The following is a 16,334-nucleotide window of genomic DNA, read 5'->3' as shown; positions in this document are numbered from 1 at the left end:
TTTCTCCCCCAATAAGTGGACAACTATAAGCACAAAGAAACTCCAAATTAAATATTTAAATGAGCTCGTATAGTTCATCAATCCGTTGCTACGCCATATCCATATTGCAAAACAATGATGTTTCGCTTTCGATTCGCTTAAGTCAAAATAGTAAAATGACCCGCTTACTGATTGCCGTTTCCCTTTTCACGTCACTCTGTCTGGCTTGCAGTTTCAGTGGCTAGTATGGACATGACAGCATTGGCAAAGACCACCTTCAACACCCAATACTCACACTTTTTAACATCCCTTTCGAATGTCAGCAACGACAATTACTAACTGGTAGTAGATGCCACAAAATGGTTTACATTTAGCATGCCTAATTAACACGAAATTGCCATCTCTACAATCGACGCATTTTAGAGCATAAATTAGCTGACAGAAGCTTGAATATGCTTGTGGCATAGCTTACACTTCAACAAGCAAACCCCTTATTGCTCTCGAGCCTCCATATTGAATAACAAGGAAATGGGCTAGTTTTATTCTTTGATTGGAGCAGCGGACGACATAGGCACAAAGCATGGGAAAGGAAAACTCCTAGAGTCGTGACTTTGAACGTGATGAGGATGACACAGGTGCACTCTGCATAATGAAAGTAAATTTCATGAGAGAGCTTAGTTTCCAAAGCGTCCAGGCAGGCAGAGACTGGCATGTAATGGGCTAAAGACACGTTAAATCAGTCACAGTTGGCGCATAAAGCAAAAAAAAAAAGAAAAAAGAAGGGGGTGAAAATGAATGGTTTTCCTCGGGCTAATTGTTTATGATTATGCTAACTTTGCGTACCAACACTTTTAAACATCTCTCTTAACATGGTAAATGTTTAATTCACTCTGAAAACACGTCAGTTGTGTAGCTAAATTCCTCTTGTATCAGTTTTAGTTCTCTGTACTTAGTGTTTTGGATCTTATGGGGGTCATGTCCACCTTTGTCAGCCCAAAATGGTTGCCAGCAAAGAAGCAAAAGATCAAAGTGAGCAAGCATGAGATTGAGTAGCAGCCTGGTGAACATAGGTCTGATTTTCTGGGAGGTCAGTAAGGTGATTATATGATTACAGGTTTCACTGAGCCATAAAAAAAAAAAAGATAGTTACCAGTGGGATGCCTTTCGTGGCTCTTTCTTCCAAAAACCTTGATGGAAGGTAGAAGTTACCATATAATTCTGACCACTTCTTGAGACTTTTGTATATGTGATTTGGTCCGACCGCATCGCCCCAAAATACGAGACCGCCACTACAATGGAAGAAACAAGCAGGTCAGCAAGAAGGAGGAAGAAATTCTGGTACCAATATGTAAAGGTATAAAATAAGAATCAATCTCGTGCTAAAAATAGCAAGCCTCCTCCTATACGAGTCCATCAAGACAACAAAACCAGGAAATCAAAGATAAATTACATCCTATAAAAGAACTAGGTGCACAAAGCCCCCCTCACTGGGGGCATCTGGGAAGAGGCTGCACCCTTGCCTTGACCCTGTGACCTTAGGCCACAATGGGACGGGTTGATGTATGCTTATTTCTTCCATGCATTGCTGTACTGAAAAATCCCTGCATTACTATATGATGTAAAAAATGCATAACCCGACACAGTCCGCCACTTGACACATTCAAATAAAACAGAGCATTCACAAATAGTGACAAAATTTGCATGAACGAGGAGCCAAATGGCATCACAACATGGTAAACTAATGTAAATATTTGCAAGGAAATAAGAATAACTGCAGATTAACTCACCGGAATGATGGGAAACTCATCCCAAGGACTGAGGCAATGTCAAGGTCTGATGCTCGTATTACCACTTCTTCAGCCAAAACACGACACGCCTCATTCACCACAGGAAATAATAGCATTTCCACAATTTCTTGTTCAGAAAGAGAGAGAGGCTGTGTGAACATCAAAAAAATTTAAAGGGATTCATAAGGTCTTGTCAGTTTTGAAGAGATCTGAGCTAAGTTAAACAGAATCGGCAGGTCCATACAATGGATATACACAACTTAACAGAAGAATGAAGGTACCTTTCCACCAGGCATGATATTGGCAATCCTCCTAGACTCCTCAACAATAGGTTGCACAGATGGGTCAGGTACTGGTTTGCGCCCCTTTTCATAGATATAATATCCCTTTCCATTGTTCTTCCCTAAGTACCAGAGTTTGTTCAAAGTACATTTAACAGATGAAAAAGAAGCGATCATTGATAAGAAAAGACATTAATAAGGATTATCCTCATTACCATTTCGCCCACTTCTGATCAAAAGTTCAAGCAGAGGAGACTTATATGTCAGGCCCGGAAAGGCATCAGCAAATACTTTCCCAACTGCCATGCCCACACCATATCCGGCAACGTCCTGAAGCCTGCAATTATAAGCATGTTAAAAGAGAGCATCATCAAGAACCCAGAACTCATTCATGGCTTTTGAGAATGAATGCTTTAGTTACAAGTTCAACTGATTAATGGACTAATCAAAAGCCATAGGTTCCGATAAATTGGCAGTTAACAACTTGAGAGGCTAAGAGGCTAAAAATAACAAGGTCACAAATACCACGTTTGCATTTATTTTTCGCATGTGCATCCTGCTGAGTCATAGGTCCTCCCATCAGAACAAGGACCTTGGCAGCATGATCTTGTCAGTATCCTCTTGTTTCTCACATTCATAAATGATTTTAAATTTCACGTGCTCCTTCAGTCAAACTTTTGGAAGTAGCTTCCTCAGAATTTCGCAAACCAAAGCATAAGAGAACTAGGCAGCCAACTAGGCTCATCATAATTTACATTCTCAGACAATTGATTCTCCACGAACCAATTCCTTTGGAAAAGTCTTAGATACATGTTGGCTGGTCTAGTTCGGTGATTAATGGAGTTATTACTCATCCATCAGCAGTAACTAAGCAATTATACTGAAAAAAGAAAAGAAGCGAACTGCTCAAGGAATTTTCCTACTCTACCTCTCCAGTCCAAGCTACATCAAATCATCATCATATGTATCCCCAAACAAAAAGAATTTGCGGGAACCTTAATTTTCTTGGACATTTCCAAATCCATGCATGCACCAAACGTACGTATATTTTATGACATTGGGTGTCCAGGCCTCTTAGAGCACCCAACTTAATCTATCTATAAAAGCTAATATCCTCAACAAATCACATTTGATCAGGTGAAAAACATATTTATGACAAGCTGCAATGCGGAGGGGAAGATAATTACTGGAAAGGACCAAGAGGGAAGCCGAAGTTGACAATTGCCCTATCAATCTTGAAGGGGTCCACACCTAGACTGACCAACAGATGTGCACCTTGGGAATATGGGAAGAATGCCCGGTTTACAGCAAACCCAGCGCAGTTGCCCACCACAACCGGAACCTTCTTTATGATTTTTCCAACTGTCATAAGATCAAGAATCACTTGTGCAGAAGTCCTCTCTGTGCGTACAATCTCCAATAGGGACATTATATGAGCAGGACTGTTTCCAAATTTGCCAATGAAAAGAAAAATAGTAAGCTTAGTAGACCGATGCACAAGGGGAAACAATGTTATACTGGAGCAAGACAGCATGCTATCTATATAGTCATCTCAATCAAACAAAGAACCCACATTCTTCAGAACAATATGCTAAAAAAGTGAAGATCCAGGTATAATTACAGAAGAGCTGGAAGGGTAAGAAACATTAAATCCCACTCATCAAGATGCATAATGTGCCACAAAGAATCAAGCAGTAAGAAAACTTTGCAAAGCTAATATCAAGTTTAGGACGGAGGGCTCCATGGTATCCAAAGTATATCCAAATGCGGGACAATATTTAGAGAGCCATTGGAAGCTATGTGCCACCAGTGCTGACTCTTGATTCAAAGGAGAAAAAAGAGATGTCTAACATAGTAATACATGCTATGCTACAGAACCTGATCATACATACACACGATGGTCATTACTAACTCAACCTTCGGCATTTTTCTCGCTCCAATTGTGCCAAAACGGAGAAAAGTTTTGAAAGAGACATACATGTGTGGACAGACACAGAGAATAGATCCATCAGACAGATCACTGAGAAAACTATCGACAAGATAAGATTGATCGGACCAGATATGGGAGGAAAAAAGTGACACCTGTCACAGAGTGAAACAGATAAATAACACCACAGTTGCATTGTCAATTGGAATGACAGAAAAGAAAATCATGTGCCTATTAGGAATCTAAATTAGCATTTTAATAGACATAAAATCAGGTCAAATAATCCTAACTACACAACCACAAATTCCAGACCCTACAATGAGCAAGGCTATTCTGCACCAAGGATGAGAAAGAGTGATACTTCATACATCTATGTCATAGAGGAAAAGAAAATAAGTTAAATAACCTGAAAAAATGAGCACCCACAATCCGATCTTGAGAGCTGGTTCTTTCTCCAATGATATTAAGATCAATCGAAGAAGTATTTGTAGCTAGTATGCAATGGGGAGGACATATCTTCTCAATTTCACTAAAAATTGCTTGTTTTAATGAAATGTTCTCAATCACAGCCTGCAAATGGGGGACTTCCGTCAGTTGTTTCTAACAAAGAAGTAGTACAGATCATGCACATATGAGCCTTAAAGATTTCTCATGGCTTCTATTCAATAGAACTTGTGAGCTACTTGGTGCCATTTTCTATAGTGAAGGAATTGTATAATCATTTAAGCAGAATACTTGCAATCTACCTCTATCACCATGTCCACGTCTTTAAAATCTGCATAATCCAGGACACCTTTTAGCATTGACAAAGCCTTTTCCGCATTACCCTGTGTCAGTTTCCCTTTCACTACAAGACCTCGAACATTAGCTGCAAAGAAAAGTCACAGAAAAATAAGTGAGAAGTCAAGCTTATTGCAAATGACAGCATCAAGGACAAAATCACTATTTCATAATCAGCAAAGGTGTTTGGGTTGAAATTAACTTCTATAAACAGCCTAGATATGTATATTCTCATACTCACTTTGCATCATTGGTGGGCTATGACCTGAAGTTGTCTTTTGTCATGGATAAAACATGGAATAGAAGCTATATGTTTAAATTTATGAGGCTATTGTGAAGTATAGACAATATCAAACAATGTTGTAATTTGAACTTGTCCAGCATGGAACAACCTATCTAGTCCTATTAACAGTTGAAAAGTATTGGATACCTTAATAACAGCTACTAAACATCAAATTATAGGTAAAATCTTTTAACTTCCTCATAGTCATGGTGGAAAGTAACCAACGGAAAAAAAAAAAAAAAACTGTTCATCACAACTATGGCCCAATGATATATGAGGAGACAGTGTAACCATATAGGGAATGCCGCTCCCAGGCTTTTGAACTTCATGAAATGAACTACTTACCTTCAACCATTTTTATCCCCTTTAGAAGATATTCAGAGTTGATTTCCTTAAGAATGACGTATATATTGTTCAGAATAAGAGCAGTAGCAATGCCAGAACCCATTAGACCTCCACCTATCACAGCAACCTTCTTCACCTTCCTTGGTTTTAACCCAACATCAGTGACATTAGGCACCTGCAAAAGCGAAGAGTCTTGACTGTTAAGGGAATAATTCAGATTATAACAACAGCTAATAAGACTACTTACTTCTGTGAGAACAGAGGAAATTATCTAATAGTATGAAACATGATATTAGATTGTAACCTTCTGGGAATTGGAGAAAAAATTAATGGAATATATAGGTAGAATACAACACGTAGCAAGAACAGAAGAAAGGGGCATCTATCACATAAACGAAACAACAAATCTACCTAAGAAGAAACTATGTAAGAGTATGAAACATGATTTATAAGGTTGTGACTTTCTTAAAATCGGAAAAAAATATGATCAAGGAATATAAACATAAAATAGAATACCTAGTAGAAACAGAAGAAAAGACCTCTATCACATAATATAAATGACAAAACTACCTAAAAAGTCCCCCCAATTATCCATGTTAGAAAAAAGCGAATGAGGATAAATAGAAAGAACAGAAATTTGTTTGGAAGAATTAGCATGTCCTTATCTATTTCTGAGAGCATAACTTGTTCCTACATGAAAAGTTAACTACAAAATCCTTTTTACAGAAAAGGAGACTCAAACTTCAAACAGTAATTCTCTCCTACAACTGTTATATCATAGGCAAACATAATGGATGGAAACAAACCAATCATCAACAAATTAAAACTCAAAACTAAGAACCACACATCCAGCAGCCCACTTTTTTCTCTGTCAAATATAACAAAGAAAGGATAGAGAAGATCCATCACATCTTAATTCATATACCTTATTATTTTGAAGTATTAGGTACATATCTACTTTAGACGCACCTTTGCCGTCGCACGCTGAGCAAAAAATACATGAACAAGGCCCTTCGAAGCTTCCGATAAGACCAACTCCTTAAATACTTTAGCCTCCTGCCATGACAGTTTTCTTTGTCAGCAAATTCACAAATGAAACTACGCTTGCTTAAAAAATATTCACGCCCCCTAGTCCTCCCCCCAAATGCTCCTCCCAGCAGACATGTTGAGTCAAATGATCTACAAAGTCCCGAAAGTACACATGCTAGTAATGTGGGCAAATTTAGTAACTAGGCGCATAATGTTATCCACCATTGTGGCCACATTAAGAACAGTAAATCGTGTTCTTCCAAGGGATACAGATTAGGTATCTATGACAGATTAGCCACTCTCTAAAATTTACCTTTAGAACCCCATTATATCCACCATGAACAATGCCTTCTTCCATCACATCAAGGCATGCCTGATGCTGAGGCAAGTGAAGGGCAGTCTTCTTGGCTTGTTCTCGTGCAATTTTCAGTATCTTGAGTGCTTCGGACAGGGGAGGAAGCTTATCTGTGCGATGAAGTGAACGAACCCATGGTTTACGCCTATTTGCAATGTCCAGAGCCCAGAGACGAGATACTTTCAGCAATTCTCCTGAAGGAACGATGGCATCAATGAGACCTAGTTCCTTCCCCTCTTCTGACATAATTGGTTTGGAAGACTGCAAATCATTAAATGAAACAATTAATTAGCATGTTTGTAAATAAATAACTGCAGATACAAACTATTGGTGAGATGCTTGCTCTTTTCTCGGAATAGAAGTCAATAAGGCTAAGCAATGGCCTAGAATTAGCTACAGCTGTCTAGGAGCAATTTGATTGAATCTTGCCCTCAAATACTTCATTCTAGAGATCTTTCTTATTTTTTTAATTCTTGCAGCATCTATCTTCTCTCTTATTACAGCGAATCTTCATTAGAAGACAGTAGCAAGATATTCTAGTTTCATTAAATCAGTCTATTCCTTTACATTACTCCTCAATCCTCAAAAGAAGGAAAATAAAAATCACACTTAAGCCATATTTGAGATAAGGGAACCTTGTGGTCACTATCTGCAGCGTCATCCAACCTTTGTCGGTTCAATTTGCAACTAGTTCACGCAAACATGTACTGCTTACCCTACCAAATCAAGAAAATGCTTCCCCAAACCCCCCCACCCAAAAAAAAAACAGAAGAAGAAGAAGAAGCAACCCCAAAAAGAAACAAAAATTTGCACATGAAAGCAAGTAGAGAAGAGAGAGAGAGAATCCTAGATCAAATTGTAATCTCACCCGCATCATTTCAATAGCCTTGGGCAGTCCTAAAAGCCTCGGAAGACGTTGTGTTCCTTAAGAATTGAATAAACTTATTATTAGTTTGGATTATAAGCAGGAAAGATTATTGTAAGACATTCAGGCTTATGCCCAGGCATTGCCTAAAAGTACCTCCCCATCCTGGAATTATTCCAAGTGATAGCTCTGGTAAGCCAAGTTGTGTCCTTGGCACTGCTACACGTGCATGGCATCCCTGGATAAACACCAAATGGGGCATTGTTGATAATAAGTATAGGAAGCAAACAAAAGAAAACAACACTCAGAAATTGCTTCTACTTGACTCTGAACACAGATGACAGACCAGCGCCAATTCTAAGCCACCTCCAAGAGCAAGTCCTTCTATGGCAGCAACAATAGGCTTCTTGGCATCTAGCATAAAAAGAAATATCAATCTTCATTCATACTCTCAAATGGCATCACATTGCGGAAAGGTAACAGTTTAAGCCGGGCTAAGGACCTTCCATTGTGTTGACCACGAGTTCAACGGACGTATCAGGGAGACCCGAAATATCACCTGCCAGGCAAATTGATCACGTTCGACTTCACCATCACTGGGAAATTAGCGAATAATAATTCGAGAAACAATTTCCATCAAATCATACCGGTCTCCTGAGTCTGCTCAAAGACATTGATATCGAAACCAGCAGAAAACCTCCCACCGTTGCCTTCACAACAAACAAGAAAACACGCACGGTACGCACTTGTAAGCAAAAATTACAAAACGCATCAAATAGAACCCCAGCAAGCTTTGTTGTCCGATGCCTTCTTTCGGAGGAATTTTGCAAAGTTTTCGCCTTTTCGCCGCTTGCTCGGCCGAATAAGCCTTTCGGCCGATCCGCACAAACACAACGGGGAAACAGATTACAGAGCAGCTACGAAACAGAGACGGGACACCAAAATTTGAAGTCCCAAAAAGTTACCTGTCAAGACAATAGCCTTCACATCGTCTCTCCTCATAGCTTCATCCAACTTCTCCTTTAATTCAGATTGAACTGCACCGCCCGCCCACCAACAGCAAAGCACCGGATCAGACGCTCGATCCACGATTTCAAACCGAGAAAACAAATTCCAGAATCGACCAAACGCGACGGCGAACAGAAAGAGAGAGAAGCAAAAGGCCCCGCCAGAGAGCTCATGGTCGGGTCGGAACTTTCACCTGGAATGGCCAAGGCGTTGACGGGAGGATTGGACATTGTGACGACGGCGACGCCGTCGCGGCCGACCTCCATGGCGACGCCGATTCTCGCCATGATCAGGGGGGGCAGTCCTCCTCCTCCGGGGACGGGAGACGCGCGCGGGTCGATTCGCCGTAGCCGATCTCGTTTCCGCCGGAACGACGGGGAGCGCCGACGAGACCTTCGCCGGCGTGGAGCTGGAGTAGGGGGGGAGATGCAGGGGGGGGAGGCGGAGGCGAACCAAGCTCTTTATACAGTTGGCCTGGTGATGGTGGGGGAAGCGAAAGCGAGTGTTAAGTTGACGAACAGAGGTCCACTACGTATCCTTTTTTTCATTTTTCTTTTTTTATGGGGGGTATTTAATAAAGACTAAGGTCTATAAGATAAGCGCTGAAAAATTTAATAAAATAATTCGAACAATTAATGAAATTTAAACTTATTTACGGTAGTTTCTGATATAGATCTAAAAAGGCTCGATTAAGTTGGAAGAATCGCTCGAGAAAATCAGATATGTTTTGCAGTGCATTCGAAAGGATTTATTCAATTCAAATCGAGTGAGAAAATCAATCAATGGCGATTGGAATGTTACCGATTATATCACTAAACTATATCCATAACGAGCACAATTTCAATGTGTGACTAGAAACAAATGATATCCGGTTATCTATTTTCTATTTATTTATCCAGAATTTCTTTTAGGTTTTTTTATTTTCGGTAGTTATTATTGACGCTTGAAATTCGGTTGTTAATTTTTCAACACTTATTTTCCGATTTTATGGCAAACGAATCTTGAGATAGACTTAATTGACTTTCATGACGTTTTTGCTCGAACATTAAATTATTGTGCGTCAAGTACGAAGAAAACAGTTAGGGTACTAATACTTTGCACGAGACGATTTTTTGAGATCACGGGTCTGATTTAGTGGCTCGTGCCAGATCCGATCAAAGGCAAGTCCATTAATCGAGTCGACATATTCGTGAAGAATACGGTTCATAATGAATAAAAGTAAATTGATATTTCTCGATGTGCAAAGAAAATCTTCTTACAATCTTTTGGATTGACATGGTATCTGGTATTCCATTTGAAGAATCCTAGAGAGAGCTTGAAATGCATAAATTTGTGATTCCTAAATTAATTAACTAAACCATTTTAATTGATGACTAAATACCATAGACATCCCATTTTTTCTTTTTTATTATGGTTAATACCACCAAAAATTCTAAACTGGTACACTCGTGACAAATTTGCCCAAAACTAACTTTTTGACCACCAAAAACCCCAAATCGGTACACCCACGATAAATTTACCTCAAACCTAATTTTTTGACCACAAAAAACCCCAAACTGGTACATTTGTGACAAATTTACCCTCCGTTAAATTGGATTTATACCACAAAAAATCATAAGCTGGTACACATGCAAAACCCCAAATTGATACACCTGTCAGTTGCCACGTGTCATCTAATTCAGAAATTTGCCGGTAAAATTTAACGAAAACAAGCAGAGGGTAAAATTGTCACAGATATACCGGTTTGGGGCTTTTGGTGGTCAATAAATTAACTGGAGTAAATTTATCACGAGTGTATCAGTTTCAGATTTTTTCGCGGTATTAACCTTTTTATTTATTTATTAATTTTCCAATTAATAGGGTCACACGATATTACAATGAGATCGGCCGCAGGGTATCGAATCGAATTCACCTTATACAAAGTGTCGTTTCCTTGTCATTGCTCGCTACTCCCTACGATTACCTCGTGGATCGCGAGGTTAAGTGCGTCAGAGCCAGGGGGGCCCACCACAATATTTGGCCCCTAAAAAAATTGAAATTTTTTTTAAAAAAAAATCCAACTTGCAATAATAATTATTATGCGGGCGGAAATAAAAAAAAAATGCCACGAACCGTCGATGTCATGGGTTGGTCGGTACTTACTGGCCAGGTCGGCAAACGAGGAAGTCAACTATGATTATTCGGGGCAATTAGCCTAATCCTACTTTTGGAAAGGAGGCGGCGGAGGGAGAAGGAAAAAAAAATGTGGAAATTTAAGAAAAATTGTGGGAAAATAGGTATATAGTATTTGTCCACGATGAAAATATTTTCCTGTTAACGCATTTTTCTGAGGGGCATGAATTCTCGGAAATTTTTTTTGTCGGGGAATTTTTGCAAATAATTTTTTTTTAAATTGTTGTTTTTTTCCGGGAGTTGAACACACCCTGTTGCGGTCCACTTTGTCCGGTCTTTTAGACTACGCATGGCAACCATTCTGTGTCCGGAAACAGATTCTGCTAAAAAATGATTCTTTTTTATTCTGTGTCCGAAAATAATTTATAAGCATTTGAAGGCGTCTGGTAACTGCCCAAAGTTTCTATTCTTAAAATATAAAAAGAACAGAAATGTGCTTGGTAACTACACAAAATTTCATTTTATTAATAATATTTTAATAATATTTTGAATTTTTTAATATTTCTTTCTTTCCCTTCCCTTCCTTGGCCAAGGCTGGCGAGAGCGTCGTGGCCCTCGCCGCCGGTCGCTACGGCTAGGTCGGCCTCGCCTTGGTTGGGCGAGGCTCGACCTCGTCCACATCTGGCGAGGCCAGCCTTGCCGTCGCCTGTCTGGCAACAGGCGACGACGAGGTCGGCCTTGCCTTGGCTGGGCGAGGCCTTGCCGTCGCGGCCGCGAGTTGCCCTCGCCGGTGGCCGCGACGCCCTCGCTGGTCCTAGCCTGTGGCCGACGGGTGGCGGGCGGCAGGCCGAAGAACAACAACAAACAAAAAAGAAGAAGAAAATCAAGAAGAATCAGAAATAGAAAAATTGTTCTAGAATCAAGAAGCTACTTTTTTTTTTTTGCTTCTTGATTCTGTTCCAAAACTGATTATGGGAACAATTTTTTGCAAAATTGTGCCCGGCACAAAAATTTAACAAACGGATTTACCGCTCCCAAACCGATTCTAAACAAAAGAATATAAATTATTCTTATTTTGATTCTAGCAAACAGTTCCATAGTAGCTGCCAGTTAACTTCGTTCACTTGCATAGCGCGTGCCTGACCACGAGTTTATATCAAGTCAAGGGTTGAGACTGTATGGCAACGACGACGACGGTCTTGTTGCATGCGAGCGGTCTTGTTGCATTCGAGGCGCTGCATATTAAATAAGGGCATTTCGGTTTTTTCGAGTATTGAGCGCTACGCATCATGAAAGTAAGTAGCCAAATCGTATAGGTAGAAAAGAAGTTCCGTCCATGAGTGTCCTAAACACTTGATCAATATAGTTTACAAGAACAACATATTAATTATAGACTTAGGCTTCGTTGATCGACTTCCAAAAAAATATTTTTCGGACTTTCTAGAATTCATTTCACGGAAAATAAATTAGTCATGGAAAGCATTTTTCCACCAATAGAAAAAACACCTTCAAAAGTGAGAGAAATGTTTTTCGCTTTTTAGAAAGCGGAAAACATTTATCATCTCTTCTTTCACCTCATTTTCTTTCAAATAACTCATGTTCCTTTTATTTTTATTTTTATTTTATTTATTTTTTTAAATCTTATTTTTAAATTATTTTTTATTTTTTCACAAGCGGGCTCACCGGTGGTCGATCGCCGGCCGTTGCCGTGGGCCGACGACAGGCCAAGGAAGAAGACAAAAAAAGGAAAAACAAAAAAAAACAAAAACAAAAACAAAAAATAAAATAATTTAAAAATAAAAATAATTAAAAATTCGAATTTTTTGGTAATTTTCTCTAAAAAATCAAATTGGATATCGAGCGGCAGAAAATATTTTCCAGTTGATTTTCAGGTCTCAGCTTAACACCGGAAAAGATCATCGTTTTTCTGAAAAATGACTTTTCCAAAAGTAATTTTCGAAAATATCACCTTTTTTCGTGAAACGAAGGGAGCCGCAACGGAAATCTAAGGCAAAGATGCATGCTTTTGTGCGATTCACGACTCACGCTTTCAGGCACGAACTCGGAAACCGCATGGCCGCCGTTGACTCCCTCGGTCTTGGTCTCACCAAACGTTGGCCGAACTTTCCTGTCTGAATTCGAGATCTGTTTCACATCTCTCGTTCTGTTTGCTTGGCTGAAGCTTCGCATTGAATGCATACCGGCATAGGAGCGGGGCAACGCGAATTGATTATCACGAATGCGACTGGTGATGAAGATGTCCTCGGAAAAAAAAATGTAACGTACCTAATGTCGAGATCCTGTAGGTGCCGGTGCGCGTACCCCCTACCGAGCAATCGTCACTCGGTTAGCTAAAACTAGCGCGGGGCCAAAATGCACCTCGCGCTGGACCAACAATTTGTCGGCTTAGATGGGAAGGGAGTTTGCTAAATCCTCCTCGTAGCCTAGGCTTTGGAGCCTCGTCGAGAGCTTTTCGGGATCAAGAAAGATCCCGAATGCGCGCCGTACTGCCGGTGTGCGGGCAGTGCGCCTTCTAGATCGCCCGGAGGCGGCTCGATCGGGGCGGTTCGGAGTTTATTTCAAACACCGCCTGATCGGGCCGCTGAGCCGCACCTAATTAAGGCATTGCCACAAGCCGCGAGGTCGCGGCCTTCAACCTCACTGGATGGCCACGAGGGCGGCCAAGGGTCGAGCCTCGCCGGTCATGGGTGAGGCCCGACTTCCCCAGATTCGGCGAGTCAAAGTTTGTGATCTTTTATGAGACAAAATAATTAGATCGAAATTGAAATCAGACCTAAAACTGGGATTTTTTTTATGAGACAAAAAAAAAAGTTTAGAATAGAATTGATATCGAATCTAAAGTTGAGGATTTTCTATATAAGACAAAAAAAGTTTAGGGTATAATTGGGATTGAACCCTTTTTATGGGACAAAAAAAAGTTTATGATAGAATTGGGACAAGACATAAAGTTAGAGGTTTTTTAAGAGACAAAAAGGTAAAATTGGAACAAGAGTTAGGCTGCGCATACAACTTTTAAATAGTGTTTGATTCTCGTTCTTTTGTTTCCGAATCGTTTGAGCAAACGTTTGTTTAATTTTTTGATTAAGGACAATTTTGTCAAAATTTGTTCCAGAATCGCTTTTAAGAATAAAAAAAAGTAGCTTCTGATTCTAACAATTTTGAGAATCAATTTTTTTTCTTCTTCCTTTTCTTGGTTTTTAATGTAGCTTTTAATGTCCAGCCCAAGAACCGCCCTCGCCGGATCTGACGAGAATAAAATATTTTAATAAAAAATATTATTAATAAAAAATATTATTAATAAAAAATATTACTAAAATAAAAAATATTTTACCGGCCATGGCCTTTGACCATGTCATGGCAAAAAAAAAGAAAAAAATATATTTTTAATAAAAAATATTATTAATAAAAAAATATTTTACCTGCCATGGCCGATGACCAGGTCATGGCAAAAAAAGAAAAAAAATATTTTTAATAAAAATATTTTAATAAAAATATTATTAATAAAAAAATATTTTATCGATCATGGCCAGACTGCAGGTCATGGCAAAAAAATAAAAATGTATATTTTTAATAAAAATATTTTAATAAAAAAATATTTTACTGTGCCATGGTGCGATCGTGCCATGGCCAAAAAAAAAAAAATATATTTTTAATAAAAATATTTTACCAGCCATGGCCGGACGACTGTGCCATGGCCAAAAATAAAAATATTTTTAATAAAAATATTATTAATAAAAAATATTTTACCGGTCATGGCCCAAAAAATAAAAATGTATAAAAACATATATTTTTAATAAAAATATTATTAATAAAAAAAATATTTTACCGGCCATGGCCGGCGATTAGGCCATGGCCAAAAAAAATAAAAAATACTTTTAATAAAAATATGATTAACAAAAAAATTTTTTTACCGGTCATGGCCGGCGAGCAGGCCATGGCCAAGAAGGAGGAAAAGAAAAAAAGAAAAGAAAAAAAAAGAAAGAAATATTAAAATATTTAAAAATATTATTAATAAAAAGAAATTTTTTTATAATTTTTTTTTTTTTTTTTTTTTTTTTTTTTTTTATTGGGTTTTAATTATATTAAAAAAAAATTTTAAAAATTGATAAAAGAAAAAAAAAAAAAAAAAAAAATTATTTAATAAAAAGCTTAATAGTGTAAAATTTTTTTTTTTTTGGGGCTTAAAATTTTAAAATTTTTTGTTTTTTTATCCTTTTTTTTATGGGGGGGGGAAAATGAAAAATGCCGCGAATCTAGGATGTCCCTGGTTGGTCGGTACTCATTGACTTAGGTAAGTAAACGAGGAAGTCAACTATGATTATTCAGGGAAATTAGCCTAATCCTAATTTTGGAAAGGAGGAGGCGGACGGAGAGGAAAAAAATAAATAGAAAATGTGGAAAATTAAGAAAATTTGCGGAAAAACACGGGTAAAAAGTACTTTTCGACGATGAAAATATTTTTCACTTAGCTTCGTTCACTTGCATAGCGTGCGCCTGCACACTAGCTTATAACAAGACGAGGGTTGAGACTGTGGCGGCGACGACGACGACGACGGGGCTTGTTGCATTCAAGGCGCGGCATATTAAATAAGGGACGTTTCGGCTTTTTCGAGTATTGATCGATAAATGCACGATGCGTTCCAACATATCAAATTATGGACCTAATGTAAATTCGTGCATCGACAAAGCTGCATGCTTTTCGTGCAATTCGTGCCTCACGCTTTTAGGCAAGAGCTCGGAAACTTGCATGGCTGACGTTGACTCCTGGGGTCTTGGTCTCCCTCACCAAACGTTGGCCAAACTTCCTGTCGAATTTGAGATCTGTTCACATCGCTCGTTCTGTTCCTTGGCTCGGAGCTTCGCGTGCAACGCATTGGCGTGGAGCTGTGGCTTACAAATTGATCAAACGAATGCGACCGATGATGCCGATGTCCTTTGGAAAAACGTAATGTACCTGATGTCGGGATTTCGAGGGTGCCGGTGTGTGTACCCCTATCGAGCAATCGTCGCTCGGATAGCTAAAGCCAGCACGGGACCGAGTGTAGCTCGCGTTCAACCGACAATTTGTCGGCTTCGATGGGGGAGGGAGTTTGCCTATCGTTTTCGTGGCCTCGGTTTGTAAGAATAATTGTGGCCCCTATGATGTTATTAACTAATGATTTTCACGTTTTCACGAAAAATGTTAAAATATAATTAAAAGCTGTCCACGTAAGCGGCGACCGTGCCATATAGGACGGCCGGTGTCCACGTCAGCAATTTCCGGTCAAAATTGATATGATGGACTCAATTGATAAAGATTTAGGCATCAATTGACACAATTAAAAATGTTAAGAAAAAAGCGTTTACATGAATTTGGCCCCATTTGACCTAACAAGGCCAAGCTTGGCGATAGCACAGAGACTTTAAAGATCAGTTGGGCTGGCCGATGTTTTGGTAGCCGTTTATCAAAGAAGGAAAGCCCTTTTTTGGCTACTCTGCTCAAACGGAAGACGCCCTTTCCTCGTTTTACAACTCCGGGAGAGGGCGCCGCTAGTGTCGCCGCTCTGTCGGGTATTATCATAA

General features: G+C 39.2%; 1 protein-coding gene across 1 annotated transcript; it reads right to left on the bottom strand.

Annotated features, from left to right (window-relative positions):
* Positions 1-240: 240 nt before the first annotated feature.
* LOC115670920 (peroxisomal fatty acid beta-oxidation multifunctional protein AIM1) lies at positions 241-9,058 on the bottom strand. Its single transcript, XM_030592323.2, has 18 exons — positions 8,833-9,058; positions 8,597-8,668; positions 8,279-8,341; positions 8,134-8,190; positions 7,978-8,045; positions 7,788-7,869; positions 7,635-7,690; positions 6,725-7,027; positions 6,352-6,438; positions 5,383-5,557; positions 4,721-4,842; positions 4,381-4,544; positions 3,235-3,489; positions 2,263-2,384; positions 2,048-2,169; positions 1,767-1,915; positions 1,130-1,268; positions 241-621 (listed from the first exon to the last, which is right to left on the bottom strand). The coding sequence occupies exons 1-18, from the start codon at positions 8,924-8,926 to the stop codon at positions 577-579; spliced, it is 2,175 nt and encodes a 724-aa protein (XP_030448183.2). The 5' UTR covers positions 8,927-9,058; the 3' UTR covers positions 241-576.
* Positions 9,059-16,334: the final 7,276 nt, after the last annotated feature.

Source organism: Syzygium oleosum, unplaced genomic scaffold, assembly GCF_021117445.2.
Source record: "Syzygium oleosum isolate NSW1041296 unplaced genomic scaffold, Sole_v2.1 Sole_v2.41, whole genome shotgun sequence".
Classification (NCBI taxonomy): domain Eukaryota; kingdom Viridiplantae; phylum Streptophyta; class Magnoliopsida; order Myrtales; family Myrtaceae; genus Syzygium; species Syzygium oleosum.
This window is presented reverse-complemented; position numbering and strand designations above follow the sequence as displayed.

Excerpts from the sequence above, each read along its gene's own strand:
- LOC115670920 (XM_030592323.2), bottom strand. The coding sequence starts at position 8,926 with ATGGCGAGAATCGGCGTCGCCATGGAGGTCGGCCGCGACGGCGTCGCC. Across the intron at positions 7,870-7,977 it reads GTGGCTTAGAATTGGCGCTG|GGATGCCATGCACGTGTAGC; the intron begins GTCTGTCATCTG and ends GTGTTTATCCAG. Across the intron at positions 1,916-2,047 it reads ATATCATGCCTGGTGGAAAG|CCTCTCTCTCTTTCTGAACA; the intron begins GTACCTTCATTC and ends ATGTTCACACAG.